The sequence below is a fragment of the Syngnathus leptorhynchus genome, chromosome 1, assembly GCF_054491065.1.
Source record: "Syngnathus leptorhynchus isolate UIUO chromosome 1, UIUO_Slep, whole genome shotgun sequence".
NCBI classification, from domain to species: domain Eukaryota; kingdom Metazoa; phylum Chordata; class Actinopteri; order Syngnathiformes; family Syngnathidae; genus Syngnathus; species Syngnathus leptorhynchus.
In genome coordinates, this window is record NC_141195.1 from 9758496 (window position 1) to 9774189 (window position 15694).

The window sequence follows — 15694 nt, forward strand, 5'->3', positions numbered from 1 at the left end:
CACTTTAGTCTGGGTTTTATCAGTCCATACAAATTTGTTCCAAAACTTCTGTGGCTCATTTCTATTCTTTGCAAAATGCAATTTGGCCGTCTTATTTTTTTCTAGTGATGAGTGGTTGTATCTTGCGGTGTGGCCTGTATACATAATCGCTCAGATTTCTGGGAACTGTGGATTGCGATATCGTCATTTTGTGGAGGTTTGCAGTAATGTCACTAAATCTTATCACTTATGTATGAAACACTGCGCATGCTTTCAAAGTGAGACCATAGTTTTCGAATCTCAACTGTGACATGAAACTGTAGGAGAACAGAAAAGGGAACATTCAATTTTTGATAAATCAGATTTTATTGCAGGAATCAACAATTACAGAAAAGGTATAGAGCAGGGATCACCAATGCTGGTCCTTGGGGTCTCGTGTCCTTGCATGTTCTATAGGTCTTTCTGCTGCAACAGGCTTAATTCAAATGATCAAGATTGTTCTCAAACTTCTGCAGAACTTGCTGATTATCAAATCATTTGAATCAGGTTTTGCACCAAGGAGACTTATAGAACATGAAGGACACCGGACGCAAAGGACCGGAATTGGTGACCTCTGGTATAGGGGTTCAAAATATTCCAAATGCTTTCGACAATGTAGACGGCAGCCATCCGTCCTCCGGCCCACTCGAGGGTAGCACACCATTATCAAGCCCAATACACCTGCACTTCAATGCATTAAGTCCGTTTCTATAATGGAGGAACCTTCCTGTCGCATCCTTGACCCTTCTGACGAGGAGGCAAGCCAGGAAAAGAGAGAAGGAGGCAAATCCATCCGCAGCGACCCTTCAGTTGGCTTTGGCGCGGAGCTGTGCTCTCTTGCCCGTCACGGCCTGGAAACCGGTCTTGATGCTAGCGACGGAGCAGCGCGAGTGGCACGTCTCACACTGCAGGAAATAGAGGCGGGTGTCTTTCTGCAGGATGGTTTCGGGGGAGCGGCATGTGTGGCACGTCACGTACTCCTCTGTTCGGTGGGAAAAGAAATGCAAATATGTTGAACATAGTGCATTTCGTGTGTACCTGTTCCATAACATCACACTTTTGTTAATTTACCAACACCTAGCAAACTGCTGCTAAAGTAAGTTGAAATGAAACGGCATGAAATGAGGTTGACAGTATTATTAATTATTCTCGTACGTAGGGTAGTGTATGTTCTCATGAAGGCCATTCTTCAACATCTAACTACAACTAGGAGTTCTTCGTGCGATCCCATATCTTGAATGGAAACTAGTTCATACATTTTTTTTCCCACCCTCATAACATAAATAGGCAATACATTCCTTTAAATGAAAGAAGTCATTTTAATTTTTGGCCCATATTGAGACTTAAAGTTAAAAAAAAAAAAAACATGCTTATAAGCAAAAATCACTTGACCCATGTTCTGCTCATAAAATCATCTCATGTATTGCAGTGGTACACAGTGACGTGATGTTTTGACTTACTGATATATCTCCTCAAGACGTTTTCTATCTGTTTCTGTTGAAATCTTCCTTTGATCACAAGTTGGTTATTACCGTCAATGGAACCACTGAAAGGATACAAAACAAATGAAACCTTTGTAAAAACACCACAGGACAAAAAAAAAAAAAAAAAAAAAATGCTGCTTGTGCTCATCAATGTCCTTTACCGGTACTTTGGATTTATAATTTGAACGGACAATACGTGTGAAATAAAAAGCGCAAATGTAGACACTGACCTTGTTCCAAGCTCAGCCAATAGGAAGGCGAGGAGATGTTTGGGCTGACGATGCAACCTGTGGTCGGATGGACAAAAACATTACTCCAATGTGTACCAAAGGGGATGTAGGTAATCAGAAGATTTGTACTGAATGGAGGCTTACAGTTTGCAAATATCTGTGAAGTTGACAAAAGAGGTCTTTTTGGTCCCCACTCGCACCACCTGAGGGGGCTTCATCACAAACTTCCTCTTCTCTCCCGCCACCATGTCGGGGTTCTTTTCCCTCATGATGTTGAAAACTCTGTTCAGGAGCTGAAAGAAATTTGACGCACAATAAATTATTATTTTTTTTTTTTACAGTTTCTCATTGTGAGGAAAGAAATGGCAAAAATAATGAGACATTAAGGAGTTGATGTGAAAGAAGTCTTGGGAAGACTTGTGTTACCTCATCGTATGTGTAGTCTCTTTCAGAGCCAGCCCAGGCTGGTCCTGTGGTGGAGCTGAATGAAATGCCATCATTGTTTTTCCCCTCATCGTCTTCCAGTGCTGGATAACAACATGCCAAAACAATTGCCTCGTTACATACTAATAAAAAATATCTTATCATTGTCGCAAAATAGTAAAGACCATCCATCCATCCATCCATCCATCCATCCATCCATCCATCCATCCATCCATCCATCCATCCATCCATCCATCCATCCATCCATCCATCCATCCATCCATCCATCCATCCATCCATCCCTCTTACACATGCATATTATAAGTTTAAGTTTTGTGAGGTGGATGGATCTGTGGCATTGCGGGTATGAAGTGCATCATCTTGAAGTGATGCGGCAAATTACCATCATCTTTTTCAAGAGGTTCTCCTTCATCAAAATCCACTTTTTTGGGCTTCTTCTTTTTGGCAGGAAGCATCAGATCCAAGTTGTCCTCCTCAACAACATCACTCTGTTCTCCCTCAATTTTAAGCTCCTGGTTTGAAGAAGAAAAAAAAAAAATCATTCAAACTTGCAAAAATGATGAAGTTGAAACACTTGTGGGGGAAACAAAATAGCTGCAAACAAAAGACAATGTTGCTTACCTTCATCCCCTCCTCAATGTCATTGTCAAAGACCTTTTTGGGTTTCTTTTTCTTTTTCTTCTGATTGAAGAAGTTCAGGTCATTTAAATCGTCAGATGTTTCTAGGAAATAGGACGGCAAAACTGATTATTTGAGATTCAAATCATATTAAAGCTTCAGGGATAAGTGTAGTAGTACATTTCATAGTACCCGTAAAACACACACACAACATTCTAACCTTTCTTTCTGCTGTCATCGTCATCCATATCGAGGTCCTTGTCATCACCAGCCTCCGGTTCTACCTCCTTCACCTCCACCTCTTTCACCTCTTCTCCTCCCACCCCATCTCCTTCCTCATCAAGCATGAAGGGCTTCTTCTTCTTCTTCTTCTTCTTGGTCATGTTGGGATCAAAAATCATCTGAAGGAAACAAGCGGAGGACAGAGTTAATGACAATTTTTGCTTCAATAATGTGCTGTGACATCTGTATGGCTTGGCTAATATTAAAATCAGATTTTTCTTTCAATTGTTGTTTTTCTTGAACACGATACAACATGATAAAGATAAGGATATCCAGTAGAAGAACATTTTCCCCTCTAATGTTAAGTTAAAGGCACACTAAAGGACAATGTACTGTAAAATATATGTAATTCATATCTTTCGTTATAACAATGCAGGAACCAAAAAAGAAAGTTTTTTTTATTTATTTTTTTCATTAAGTGGGCGATTAATCGGTTATTAGAATAGTATGTGTCTATCAAGGGTATATTTAAACGTTGTTGAGGTAAAACAACTATTCAAACAAAAATTACACATGATTATAATTAATTTCTGGTCACACAAATGTGCACAATAGAACCCCATTCCTATAGTCTTTCATGATAATATTACGAGACGTTATTCTGGGAACAATAGTTCTTAAAAAGATACGCCTTAATTTTCGTTTTCGTAGTCGTAAAGTTACGTCACGGTAAATGTCCTGTGCGATTTCAATGTTGCTATCATGATTGGGACTATATTCTTGTGATTCTCTCAATTTAATCTCGCAGTTTTATCTTTTATTCCCTTCGGGCATTCTCAACATGTAAACGGGTGATTTAACTTTTCATCACAACAGTTTCATGTCGCATAAGACATCGGCACTTTACTTTTACATGGCCTCTTGTATTGATAGTAGCAAAGTAAGCAATTCGACATAAGATTTTTGATTAATTTGTTGTTATTCTTGATCAAGATGTGGAATATTACGGCTAATGCTAGCTAACCTAGATCATTGCACATTTCCATTCGGTTCAAGTTCTCCAGCAGCGGTGACAAGTCATAATGACAAACCTTTGCGAAGGGTGACTTTCAGTACAATGATGTGGTGTGTGACAAAACAATTATGACAAAATCGCCGTTTTGTTTTTGCGGTCACGCGCCGTTGTTAGCTCGGCACCGGCCATGTGAGACCTACTGCGGACCGGGAGGGGTGCCGAGGCCCAAAGTCGTCCGTTCTCATCTCCTGATATCTCAACACAGAGTCGACCCCAAAACATCTACAGATTATAGTATCTAAAAGGCAAGGAAGCGGAATGACATACCTCGTCTCCGGACATGTTTGCAACTGGACCGGTGACCAAAACCTTGCTACTTTTTGTTTCACGATCGTTTCTCCACGGAAGGTATCTTGCGTCAGCGCTAGAGGCAGAGTACGCATGCGTCAGCGTCGATGACGTCTTTGGAATGCGACGTTGCTTTAAGAATAAAATACAGAAGAATGAAATACAACATGTAAGAAATGAGAAGAAATAAGTTCTTTCCATAGCTATCGACCACAAAACATTTTACTATTTGTTATACGTCCATGTAGCTATAGGCATATATAGTTTATCTTTTTAGTTCCAGAGTAAAAAATTTTTTTTAAATAATTTAAGATCCTGACTATATTTAGCCAATGACGCAAATTGACGTATTGTTAAAATTCTGAAGACTAGTAAAACGGTTGTCTTCGCCACAGCACGTAACCACCATCAAACTACATCAAAGTAAAAAAAAGAGATAACAAATATTAAGAATTGTATTCTTTTAATGAACTTGCAAATAATATTCTTATCTGGATAAATAAGATTGAAATGCATACATGCTTGCCCATATTCTTTAATTCCATCTTAATTCTGTTGTATTTTCCCAACAATGTAAAAAATCTACACCATATTTTTAAACTATTAACTTTTTAACTCCAAAACAAATTAAACCAATGTTAAAAATACATTAGAGCAGGGATTCTCAACTGGCTTTGTCCAAGAAACCACCATTATAACCAAGAAGCAACTCGGGAACCACTGCTATGGCGGAATATGTTATTCTGCACCGATAGAGGATATACCTTTTCAGGCTGTTCATTTGCATCTGTATCTATTTTGGGAATCTCAGCTACATTTGACATAATTTGGATGGGTAAATGATTCAATAAAGCCACTCCCACCCATTTATCCATTTTCTGTACCGCTTTGTCTCCACAGGGGTCGCAGGCGTCCCCTGTGATTGGCTGGCAACCAGTTCAGGGTGTCCCCCGGCTACTGCTTGATGACAGCTGGGATAGGCTCCAGCACGCCCGCGACCCCCGTGGGGACTAAGGGGTTCAGAAAATGGATGGATAGATGTTATTTTCCATTTCCAATTTTGTAGACCACTAGAGGGCCGCGGACCACCGATCGACAATCCCTGCAGTGACAAGCTTTCTATCCCATTGTGCATCCAGTTGAACAGTGACCATAGTTGCTATTTATTCTAACATAACATTTGAAACATGGACCTTAATAGGGAGAAACACAGAATCAGAGTGAGTATTGAAATGCTCTCAACATGTTCCTCTTCTTGTCCTACTTTTGCGTTTGCTGACAGCTCAATTTTTGTTTTGGTTGCACACCACACCCCACCCCTTTAGCTGAAACAGTTTCTGAGTAGAAAAAGAGACATGTTTGATATTTACAGCAAATAACTAACCACTGATGAGTAGGTAGGTGGTGGGTATTATTTTTAGGACTATGTCATTTTTTTTAAGACAAAGCACACAATTTGGAATGAGACATGGGATTTGAATTCAACAGAGATCATAACTTTACCCTGCAGCATCTCTTACACAAGCCATGGAAATTACAAGAAAAAGGGTGCAAGACAGTTTATGTGAGTTATGTCACAATGTCACACCGACATGAACCCTCAGTCTCAGGTTCTCATAAAATATTTGTGACTTTGCTGTATGACAAAGCCACTGTTGACAAGCCTCGAAATGAGCAAATTGAGGAAATTCTGAGACTCCATGAAAGAAAGACAACAATATCATGTTTGTTTGTTTTTTCAAAGGGGTGGGGAAAGAGGAGGGAGTGTTAAATTGTTCAGGCGATTTCTTCCAACACAAACAAACACACAACATCTTATCAGTCCATTCACCCCTTCCTCTTTACAGTTTCATCTCTGATACGGTTTAGCATGATGTGTCGTATGATGTGTTTATATGGCTTCCATCCCCCAGCGCTTCAGTTCGCCTATATCGTCCTCTTCGTCCTCTTTCTTTGCCGCTTGGGTAAGACAGAAAAAGATGATCAGATAAACAACACAAATACAAGTTACTTTGGGGATCACAAGCAATGATCCCAGTGTCATGTTACTTGGTAACTCTGTCGATAAGTCGTTTAGTCAGGCAACATCTAGGGCTATCACTATTGAATAGTTTTAGAATAGATTATTCTATTGATAATTCCATCGATCAATCGGTTAAAACTTGATTTTGCATGAAAGCGTATTACAAAACGATGCTCTACCTTTTCTGTTTATTAGGTATTTAGTGATAAAAACAAGCAAACAATACCACACGAGTGATTAACGCTAATGAATGATTGCTGTTGAGAGGCTGACAGAGGATATGGAGGTAAGGTAAAAAAAAAATAATAATAATTGCCTTTTTTACGATTACATGATTATTAAAATAGTTGTTGATTAATTTGATTATGAATTAATCAATTAATTTTGACATCTCTACATAACCGCCTAGAAGTGAGAGGTAAATGAAAATAAATGTACTCCTTTGCAATGCAAAGAAAGAGAAAACAATAACGCCTCGTGTCGTCATCCGCCATCTTACCAGGTCTGGTAGGTAATGAAGTAGAAGGCACATTGGGAAGAGTGACATCCTCTGATTCGATGTCCAGCAAATTATTATCCAGCTCTTCTTGTTCTAGCTCCTCCAGCTCAGCAAGAAGTTCATCCTGAGCAAGATAATGAAAGACACTGAATATTGGCATGAGTAATCACCAACGTTTAGTCTGTATGAACATTGCAGAGTTCAAATGACACAAATTCGATTTTTTTTTTCCCCTCTATGGGCTACAATTGGGATTTGCGTGAGCATATACATTATACACAATACATTTTGTGTGTCTGGACACAGATGATAATAATCATCTTAATCCTCTAACTGTGACTTTTAGGAGTGGATTGATCCTTTTGCTGTTTGTTCTATAGAGCACAAATGCCAGGCTTTGCAAAACAGAGCGCTTCCCACCTCATCCAGATCTTCTCCAAAGCCAACGGGTTTCGAGATGGCATCAGAGATTTCTTGGGCCAACTCCTGCTGCTCGGTTATGTCCTGCATCAGGTCATCCACCTTGTCAATGTCCCTAAAACAACAATGAGCAGAAACATTTGTGAACTCACAACAGACATGGTAACATTTTTGAACACTATTTGACATTAGTTCTACTAACTCCTTTTGACCAGTATGTGGTGAAGGAAAAATCCACAATCATACACAACTACTGACTGCTCGTTAAATTGATTAAAGAAGGAGAAAATGGGAAGATTATGGCTCTCCCATAATATGAGGAAATTCTGATTCAGGTGTTTTGTTATTATTATGCTTGTTTCTTTTCTGATTCAACAGGTAATTTTGGCTCACCATTATGTTAACAGGCCATTTCCTGGTTCACAGAGGAGGATTATAAGATGATTGGATGGGTTGTAGCTCTGTATTTAATTACAAATCTTCAATTTGGAGGCTGAGGAAATTCATTTCTATTATCATGGCCAATTGAATCTATATTTTCAAACCATGTGCAGCTAGCGATGTCAATTTGGTACATAAAGTGTCAGTTACTTCCCCTGTCTGCGTGGCAAAGTCCTGCTGTATACTTGGAACAATGAGGAAGTGCACCATGGCATTGCTTTCAGTGAGTACTCAAACATCCCAAGTTTGAGTACTGTATGTGTACTGGTGAGAAATCGTTAAAAAATAAATGGATTACATCCTTACTATCATCAAGCTTATGGGGATATCAGTGTTGCTACTTCTGTGCTCTATGAATCAATAAATCAATCAACCAATCAACAAACAAACAACCGAGATTGATCGATCAATCAATGAATCCATCAATCGTGTGTCCAGCAGCTCTCACATGTTTTCATGGGCGGACTTCATGGCCTTGGCAGCAAAGCCCATGTTCTTCAACACTTCAGTGTTAGTGTTGGCATTCTCCAGAGCTTCTCTCTGGAACTCGATGGTGGACAACGTGCCATCGATCTGGCCCAGTTGTTTCTCGTAGCGCTTCTTTCTTTTCAAAGCCTGCAGAGCAGCTGCAAAAAGGACAGTTGACGAGAATCACGCATCAGCATGACTATAGAATTGAATTTTCTGACACACGGACAAAAGTGTCTTTGTCTAAATAAACAAAACAAAAAAACTGGAATGATCAGTATTCAGTACAATGACCCTGAGAACATACACTTTTTTTTCGAGAACATTGTCCAAGAAGCATGTGTGGCTTATCAACAAATTCAAGTCTCATCAGTTTCAAGGTATTTCTCTGACGATTGTTGACTTTTCCTTTTTTTATAACAATACCAACCACAAACACCAACCTCTGGCCCTTCGTTATATTAGCACAGGGTATATAAAATACATAGATGACATGAGCGCAAACCTAATATAGGCTCAGAGAAAAGGCTACCACTGTCATCGGCGCCAATAAGTGCGAGAAGATGAAGGTCTGCTGGTGAGAGGCCTCAATGTTATAGACTTAGACTCAGAGGTCAACCACACACACCTGCTGGGTGCAAGGAATATTCCCAAAACTATCATAGTATTTTGGAGCTTAAAGTGCTGTTTACTGTCAGAAAGCTTGATCACATTTGCTGGTCATGGGTCTCCCAACAGGATAAAGACACAGTCAACAATAACAATAATAAAAGAAGGGCTAAGAAGAACAAAACATTGGGCAATTTTAAGTGTCCACATCTGCATATCCCCGAAAGAACCTGAAACAAAATTGCTTTTGGAAATGTCTGAGAACTTAGCTCCAGAATAGTAGCCCAAAATACTCTGAAAGTTACTCGAGAGTTAATCGTTTGAGTAGAGAGATTTTCTCAAAGGTTTAGGCAATCAAATATTAAATTAGGGCTCAGTTTTTAAGCTTAAAATACCTGTCACTTGTCACTAATAACTATGACTATGAGCAGAGTGACAATGAACCAACCACATATTTGAGTAAAAAGAGTTGAACTTTGATTACTTTGAGTCATAGCATTTACTTTTGACACAGTTACGTCACACCCGTTAACCTTTTCATTTCACAGAATTCGTCTTTATGTTGCGTGTGTATAATCTCCCTTGTTTACACATAATACATAATATGTATGCTCGCTTGATATTGACATGACAAGCGATCGTGTAAACCCTAGCTAGGTATACTCCTGACTAAATTAAAAACTAAGATAATGGACTGGTTGGCGTGAATGTTCATTCCTCCAGAGGCAAAATTAGGTCGCCAGATGAGGCTGCCAACAACTACGACGGCCGCTATGTGATGTTAGCCAATTGAGCTAACATGCTAATAACATGCTAACGATTAATGGCAAGCTTATTAAAACACGGAGGAGATGCTAAAGGAAGGAATGCGAGCGGATAGCTTACCTCTTTTGTTTTTTGTGCCGTTTTTCTTGGCTGTTTGTAGCTCTTGCTCAATCTTTTTCTCCAAATAGTCCTGCTTCTTAGTTAGCATCTCCTCGGTTTCACGGAGTTTCAGGATCGCCTCCTGGGGGTTCGGTCCCCTGCTTCCTTTGCCTCCCCCGCCAAATATCTTACCGAACATCGACATCGCCGCGATGCTACACACTAATACGGTATCAAAAATATACCTCGCTGCTTGGCTACTCTTGACACGGCCCTGCCGAGAGGATTGTTGACGTTTCTCTATTTCCGGGAGATGGCCGGCTGACGTCACGATCGACATTGACTACACCCAGTTAGTGGTGATCTGTCCCCATCTGCTGGACATATATGCGTTATGACACAGAAATCAACGCAATGTCTTTTTTTCCGGACGGTTGTTAATTATGTGAATTCTAAAGACAACACTCTAAAAAGAGTTACATTATTTCGTTACTTTTTTTTGCCTTTGCCACCGATTCAAACTATTCAAACTTTTATTCTAAAACTGCGAGTTTGACCATAAATCAGTTTTATTTTTTTACCCAACTTTTTCATTCCAAATAGGAGCAGTGCGGGTCATTCAAAATATTTTGAGAACGATCCTACTTTTCACAGTAAAATCCCTCAATAGACTAAACTTTTTATACTATTTATTTTTATTCGTATATGTACTTTTGACAAAAGCACAGTCTTACTTAGGACCTTTAATGGCATTCTGGCAGTCCCCGGGCCTGGCATTGTTTACACACTGCACAAAAAAAAAATACTTAGCTGTGCCTGTGTGGTTAAAATGATTAGCCTAGGGGTTATATTGTGTAGCAAATAAAAATACAAAAAACTATTGATTTGTGTGATATTAGGTTCAGATGACTTTTTTACACCTGGGTTCACATCCTCTTCCTTTCAATTGTGTGTACAGAAATATATATATATTTACATAAGATACAAATTAATTTCCAATTTAAATTGTAGAAAGACTCAAGACTCAGATGCAGGCAGGCAGCCAAATACAAAGTAGTGACAGCTTGAACTGTTGTTGCATACAAGTGTTTATTGAAAACGTCCACATTGATTTTGCATGAAGTTTAATGAGTTGGCGGCTACGCTCTTTCCGCCCACAAGTGGAGGGCCATTGCTGGCAAAGTGCAGTCTGGGAAAACCGAATACATTTTTTTAATCATATGACTAGAAGATATTCTCTTTATGGTTCTGATAGCTGATACGGAACAAAACCCCCAATAACTTAGAACAGGATATCTGACATGTGCTCTTCTTTTGCAAGAATCCACCCTCTTACCCTGAATACACAGACACACACACACACACACACAGACAGACAGACAGACAGACAGACACGCATACAGTTGGAAATCCAGAATATAAATGCTCACTTCACTCGTGTTCAATCTCTGTGTGTATTTATTATCAGTAATAAGAGAATGTGTTGGTTTTAAGTGTCATCAGTTGGGAATCAATGGAAGCCTTGAGCCACATCACCACTAATTGTTTACCCGTGCAAGCTCGTAAGGATCGAGAGCCATGGACGGAGTCACTGGAGTTGAAGGTGATCATTTCACACACAGGAAAAAAAAAAAGAAAGACAGAATAGTCAAGGTTTAGCTTCTTTGTTTTCTCAGAACACATTCAAAGGTTTCTTTTTAGCTCTGCCATGACGAGCCAGAACAATATTGCCTTGAGGGTTAACAATAAGAACGAGAGAAAATGTAAAGCCAAAGACGACTTCCTCATGTCAATGACACGTGTCCGTCCATGCCACCAGCCAGCCATCCGTCTGTCTGTCTGTCCATTCGTTCATCATGGTGTTGTCTGTCTGTGCGTCTACAGGGCCAGCTTGCCGATGATGACCCCGATGACGAAGAAGAGGACGCACAGAGCCAGCACACGGGTGCTCAGGCCTTCGTCTCTCGTGGCCAAGGACGCCATGACGGAGGATGAGGGGGAGTCGGACGCAAGCCCCGTCAATTTTCGCTTCCGCAGCCCATCGTTCTCCTGCCATGAAGAGGCAGTGCACACACACGAATCAAAACGGGTATGGAAAAAAGAAACTACAGCGGTCGTGGAATTCTATTGGCACCAGAGAGCTATGAGAAACGTTAGAATACCTCTGGGGACCGAGCCTTTCAGCATAATATGTTCTTAACTCCTTCAAAATGGGTTGCTCTACCTCAAACACTTAAATATACCCTGTACTATGAATCCCCAAAACACTTTTGACATAATTTTGAATTCATGCCTTGATTTTGGGAAAAATAAACACGCGGCACAGACATCTCATATTCACCGACAGGCTTCTTTGAACAAATGCTTGCCTCAGTTGAAATTATCCCATCAACATACTTCCTTAAGACCAATTTGTGTTTCGATTGTGCTTTGGCACCATCTCGTGACATTTCGAGCATTATACAAAGAGCAATGAAGAGTTGATAAGAATATAGGCGAAAATAGGCAAACGAGCGAAGAGTGAACTGTGCTTTTTGGGAGAAGCTCTAAATGCACGTCGTCAGTAAGAATACATATCACTTATGAGATATACAAAGATCCGCCTGCATCATGTCGGAACCAAGAACATTGAAATCAAAGCAAAGTCCATACAGAGTATAATTGCTGTGAAATGCAAAGCTAACTTTGTTCAGCCACTATTCACGCTACTGAGATAACATTCTCATAGTTTGACGTAAACCGTTAAATTCGCTCGTTGCGAGGGTCGAATTTTTCTCAACAGGGATCCTGGTGTAAGATGTACATGTAATCAGGTGTCAGTTTTGTCAGAGCTCTGCAACAAATAGGGAAGCATGGCCTCACCCTGATCTGTTTGTTCTCTTCTCGTAGTCTCTGCACGTCTGCCTGCAGCCGCTTGTACTCCTCCATAATCTTCTTCACCTCGCCGTCGTCCAGCGAGGCGCTGGATGACTTTGGCGGAGAGACGTACTCCGACTTAACAGAAGAGGTAGAGGAATGCACAGTGTGGTAGCTTTCAGGCTCACGCTGCAGAGAGAGAGAAAGGGGGCGGGGCAGAAGGTGGGGGAGGTGTACAGAGTGATCAAAATGCAGAAGGTCCAGTCAAAATAAAAAATATATAATGCTGAGACAGTGATGAATTTGCTCATGGTGTCGACGTGAACTGCTCAAAGTGCATCAAAATGTTGATGAGAAGGTGAAAATGCGAGACCAGAAGACGCTTACCGCTTTGTCATTTTCAAGAGGCATCTCGAAGGCACATCTCAACTTTGAATCCATCAGTTCCTCGGGCTTGGCCTCCTTCCACTGTGAATGCCATCACAGAAAAAAAAACAAAAGAGCTAAGATACAAGATACAACTCATGACTGATTAGTTCACATCCTTCAGAATACTGTTTCACTTGATGTATTTCACTCAGAAATGTGAACTCACTGGAAGACAAAAAAACCAACAAAATCAATATTTAACCAGCGTCCCAGAACGGATTGTGCTCAACCTTAGTGTTTCTACTGTATTAACGTGTATGGCTGTATGAGAAATCCAATGAAACTGGTCAGTTGAATCGAATGAAGGTTAAATATTGATACTCACAACACTCTCCATGTCAGTCATGTCGTAGGGAGCCAGCATGGAGAGCACCATGAATTTGTGCTTACTCTTCTCATTGGGGTCATAGTCAAAAGGCTGCAGCATAACTGTATAGGGCACGGAATATACATTTTATTTCCTCATACAATTAAAATAATCATCATTGGCTTAACATATAGAGGGGAGAATGTGCAAACGCCAGACAGTAAGAACAGAGCACAGGTTTGAATCGTGAACCTAAGAACGGTGAGTCGGTCATGCTAACCGCTTTTCCTCTCCATTGCCTGATATTAGAAATAAACCACAAGTATTCAATTACTTCAGTATACAGTGATAAGTACTGTACATCAAATGGATTTAAGTCCATGAAAATTTCAGTCTGACCAACATTTTTGGCTCCGGTTTCCTCCCACATTCCAGACATGCATGGTAGGCCAATTGAACACTAAAAAAATTGTCCATGGGTGTGAGTGTGAAATGTTGTTTGTCGAGATGTGCTTTGTGATTGGCTGGCAACCGGTTTGCGGTGTACCCCGTAAGCCTCAAAAGACTGCTGGGATAGGCTCCAGCACGCCCACGACCCTCTTGGGGATAAACGGTTTGGAAGATGAATGAACGAATGAATAAACCTTTTACCAGATTTTAATTTACTGAGATGCACCTGTACGATTGTCCAGTGTTTCCAGTAGATGTCATGTGGATACAAACACTATGACTTTGTTGCATGGAAAATCAATCTCTCACAGGGTTGGTTTTGCTTTGAAGTCACACATTACAGTAACAAGAGAAAAAATTCAAACATTGCTATCAGATTGGCGATATATCCGGCACGATAGCTGACCAGAAACATTGATGGAGGTCCCGGCGTCGATGATGCCGCTGTTTGGGCGAACACAGTAACGACGAGGTGCGGTTGTCTTGACTTTGAAACACACATTTCTATCTGTGGGGTTGGTGAGTTTCAGAGTGGCAGTGACGACATCGGTGAACGGTCCTGGGGATGAAAACAAATAGACAATTAGACATACTACATAGACAAATCACATTATCTGTACATCAATATTACAACCAAGAAAGAGCACCGTATATCATTCAACAGATTCCTACCACCATCTTAGTGTTTGGTGGGGGTTTTTTTTTTTTAGGAATCTAAGAAAATTTAGGGCAAACCTTACATAGGTAGATTGCAACAACGTGTACGCAACTAATTAATTAAAAGCTCTGTACTGTAAGAAAGTACTTTGAACATTCTCGGCTGACTGCTAGGTGTTAGCATGTTAACAGAAAACGGACGTCAAAAAGAGTGAAATCGCGGCGTTTCAAGAATTATAAAGACTGAGCCTACTAGTGAGTCAATGAACGTGATGAACGGCGGGCCTGCGCTGACGCTGCAATGACAGCTAGCTAGCAGTCAAGCTAGCTCAGAAGGATTCTAAGCTGCTACCTTGTTAACGCAAGCGCACCTTTGCTATTTCATCTTTAAAATACACCGTGCACACTAATAATGTGCAACTTGCCGGACAAATAACCTCAATAAACATGACAGGCAGACATGCAAATGTAACGCAGGGGCGGTGTCGAACCAGTTGAGCGTGTAGCTACCGAGGCGTTACCGGCCCTGCCCTGGTGGCGTTACCTCGAAATTTCAGCTCGTGTTGCGGCTCCAGCACCAGGACTTGTTCTGGTCTGGCCATGACCCAGAGATTCTTCCTTGTCGGGGCGGCGAAGGCAACGATCTGGATCACAGGTAGCAGGGAGAGGCGAGGTTACAGCTGGTTGGCTCCGGAACGAAAAATACTGACGTACGCGGCTTCCTGCGAGGCGAGAAGGGGGCGGACTGCGACTACGACTACGGATATAATGTGAAAGGGGCACCGGGTAAACTGGCCGTCTGACTCACTGACTGATTGCTAGCGACAGCTGCTGGAAGCTAATTTGCTAAGTATGCTAGCGTATCAGCGAAAGGAGAGACGGCGAAGACAAGAAGGTGGACTTGGCGAAGGGGCGTGACCTTGAATATTGTTACTACTTTGCATATAAGAGAGCGGGACGCAAATGTATGTACATGTAGTTATATATAAATGTGTATAAAACACAAACTTAAAAATAAACTATATATAGAAATAGAACATAAAACAATAAGTTATTCATTTCATCAATGTGATACCTACTGTACCTACTTTTGCACTGGTCCATTGAAAGTAATGAAAAATCACGTTACTCATTCATCTACAGTAGGCGGGGGACACCCTGAACCGGTTGCCAGCCAACTGGACTAGGGATGAAAACCAGCTTTGTAGCTATAATCCGTCATATTTACATTTGTTTTGATACTGATGTTCATTAATGTGCATTGTTCCTATTCAAATAAATGAATTTTAGAC

At 40.7% G+C, this 15694-nt stretch overlaps 3 protein-coding genes across 3 annotated transcripts; all 3 read right to left on the reverse strand.

Moving 5' to 3' along the window:
* Window positions 1–326: 326 nt before the first annotated feature.
* eif2s2 (eukaryotic translation initiation factor 2, subunit 2 beta) lies at window positions 327–4505 on the reverse strand. Its single transcript, XM_085926714.1, has 9 exons — window positions 4359–4505; window positions 3015–3195; window positions 2798–2898; window positions 2559–2688; window positions 2159–2259; window positions 1877–2025; window positions 1733–1789; window positions 1479–1564; window positions 327–1000 (listed from the first exon to the last, which is right to left on the reverse strand). The coding sequence occupies exons 1-9, from the start codon at window positions 4371–4373 to the stop codon at window positions 825–827; spliced, it is 996 nt and encodes a 331-aa protein (XP_085782840.1). The 5' UTR covers window positions 4374–4505; the 3' UTR covers window positions 327–824.
* Window positions 4506–5923: 1418 nt separating this feature from the next.
* On the reverse strand, window positions 5924–10065 carry LOC147061860 (charged multivesicular body protein 4c-like). The gene is made up of 5 exons (XM_085922444.1): window positions 9725–10065; window positions 8211–8388; window positions 7322–7436; window positions 6902–7025; window positions 5924–6338 (listed from the first exon to the last, which is right to left on the reverse strand). Exons 1-5 carry the CDS (start codon window positions 10041–10043, stop codon window positions 6271–6273), a joined length of 804 nt encoding a protein of 267 aa, XP_085778570.1. The 5' UTR covers window positions 10044–10065; the 3' UTR covers window positions 5924–6270.
* A 708-nt stretch (window positions 10066–10773) lies between these two features.
* Window positions 10774–15286, reverse strand: LOC147061861 (vesicle-associated membrane protein-associated protein B-like). Its single transcript, XM_085920307.1, has 6 exons — window positions 14947–15286; window positions 14152–14304; window positions 13314–13417; window positions 12947–13027; window positions 12566–12748; window positions 10774–11752 (listed from the first exon to the last, which is right to left on the reverse strand). The coding sequence occupies exons 1-6, from the start codon at window positions 15002–15004 to the stop codon at window positions 11582–11584; spliced, it is 750 nt and encodes a 249-aa protein (XP_085776433.1). The 5' UTR covers window positions 15005–15286; the 3' UTR covers window positions 10774–11581.
* Between the last annotated feature and the right edge of the window lie 408 nt (window positions 15287–15694).

Excerpts from the sequence above, each read along its gene's own strand:
- eif2s2 (XM_085926714.1), bottom strand. Across the intron at positions 2,899-3,014 it reads CGATGACAGCAGAAAGAAAG|AAACATCTGACGATTTAAAT; the intron begins GTTAGAATGTTG and ends CCTATTTCCTAG. Across the intron at positions 2,689-2,797 it reads ACATTGAGGAGGGGATGAAG|GAGCTTAAAATTGAGGGAGA; the intron begins GTAAGCAACATT and ends TCTTCAAACCAG.
- LOC147061861 (XM_085920307.1), bottom strand. The coding sequence starts at position 15,004 with ATGGCCAGACCAGAACAAGTCCTGGTGCTGGAGCCGCAACACGAGCTG. Across the intron at positions 14,305-14,946 it reads ACACGAGCTGAAATTTCGAG|GACCGTTCACCGATGTCGTC; the intron begins GTAACGCCACCA and ends TTTCATCCCCAG. Across the intron at positions 12,749-12,946 it reads CTCTTGAAAATGACAAAGCG|CGTGAGCCTGAAAGCTACCA; the intron begins GTAAGCGTCTTC and ends CTCTCTCTGCAG.
- LOC147061860 (XM_085922444.1), bottom strand. The coding sequence starts at position 10,043 with ATGTCGATCGTGACGTCAGCCGGCCATCTCCCGGAAATAGAGAAACGT. Across the intron at positions 8,389-9,724 it reads CGGCACAAAAAACAAAAGAG|CTGCTCTGCAGGCTTTGAAA; the intron begins GTAAGCTATCCG and ends TCCTTTTTGCAG. Across the intron at positions 7,026-7,321 it reads TTGGAGAAGATCTGGATGAG|GATGAACTTCTTGCTGAGCT; the intron begins GTGGGAAGCGCT and ends TATCTTGCTCAG.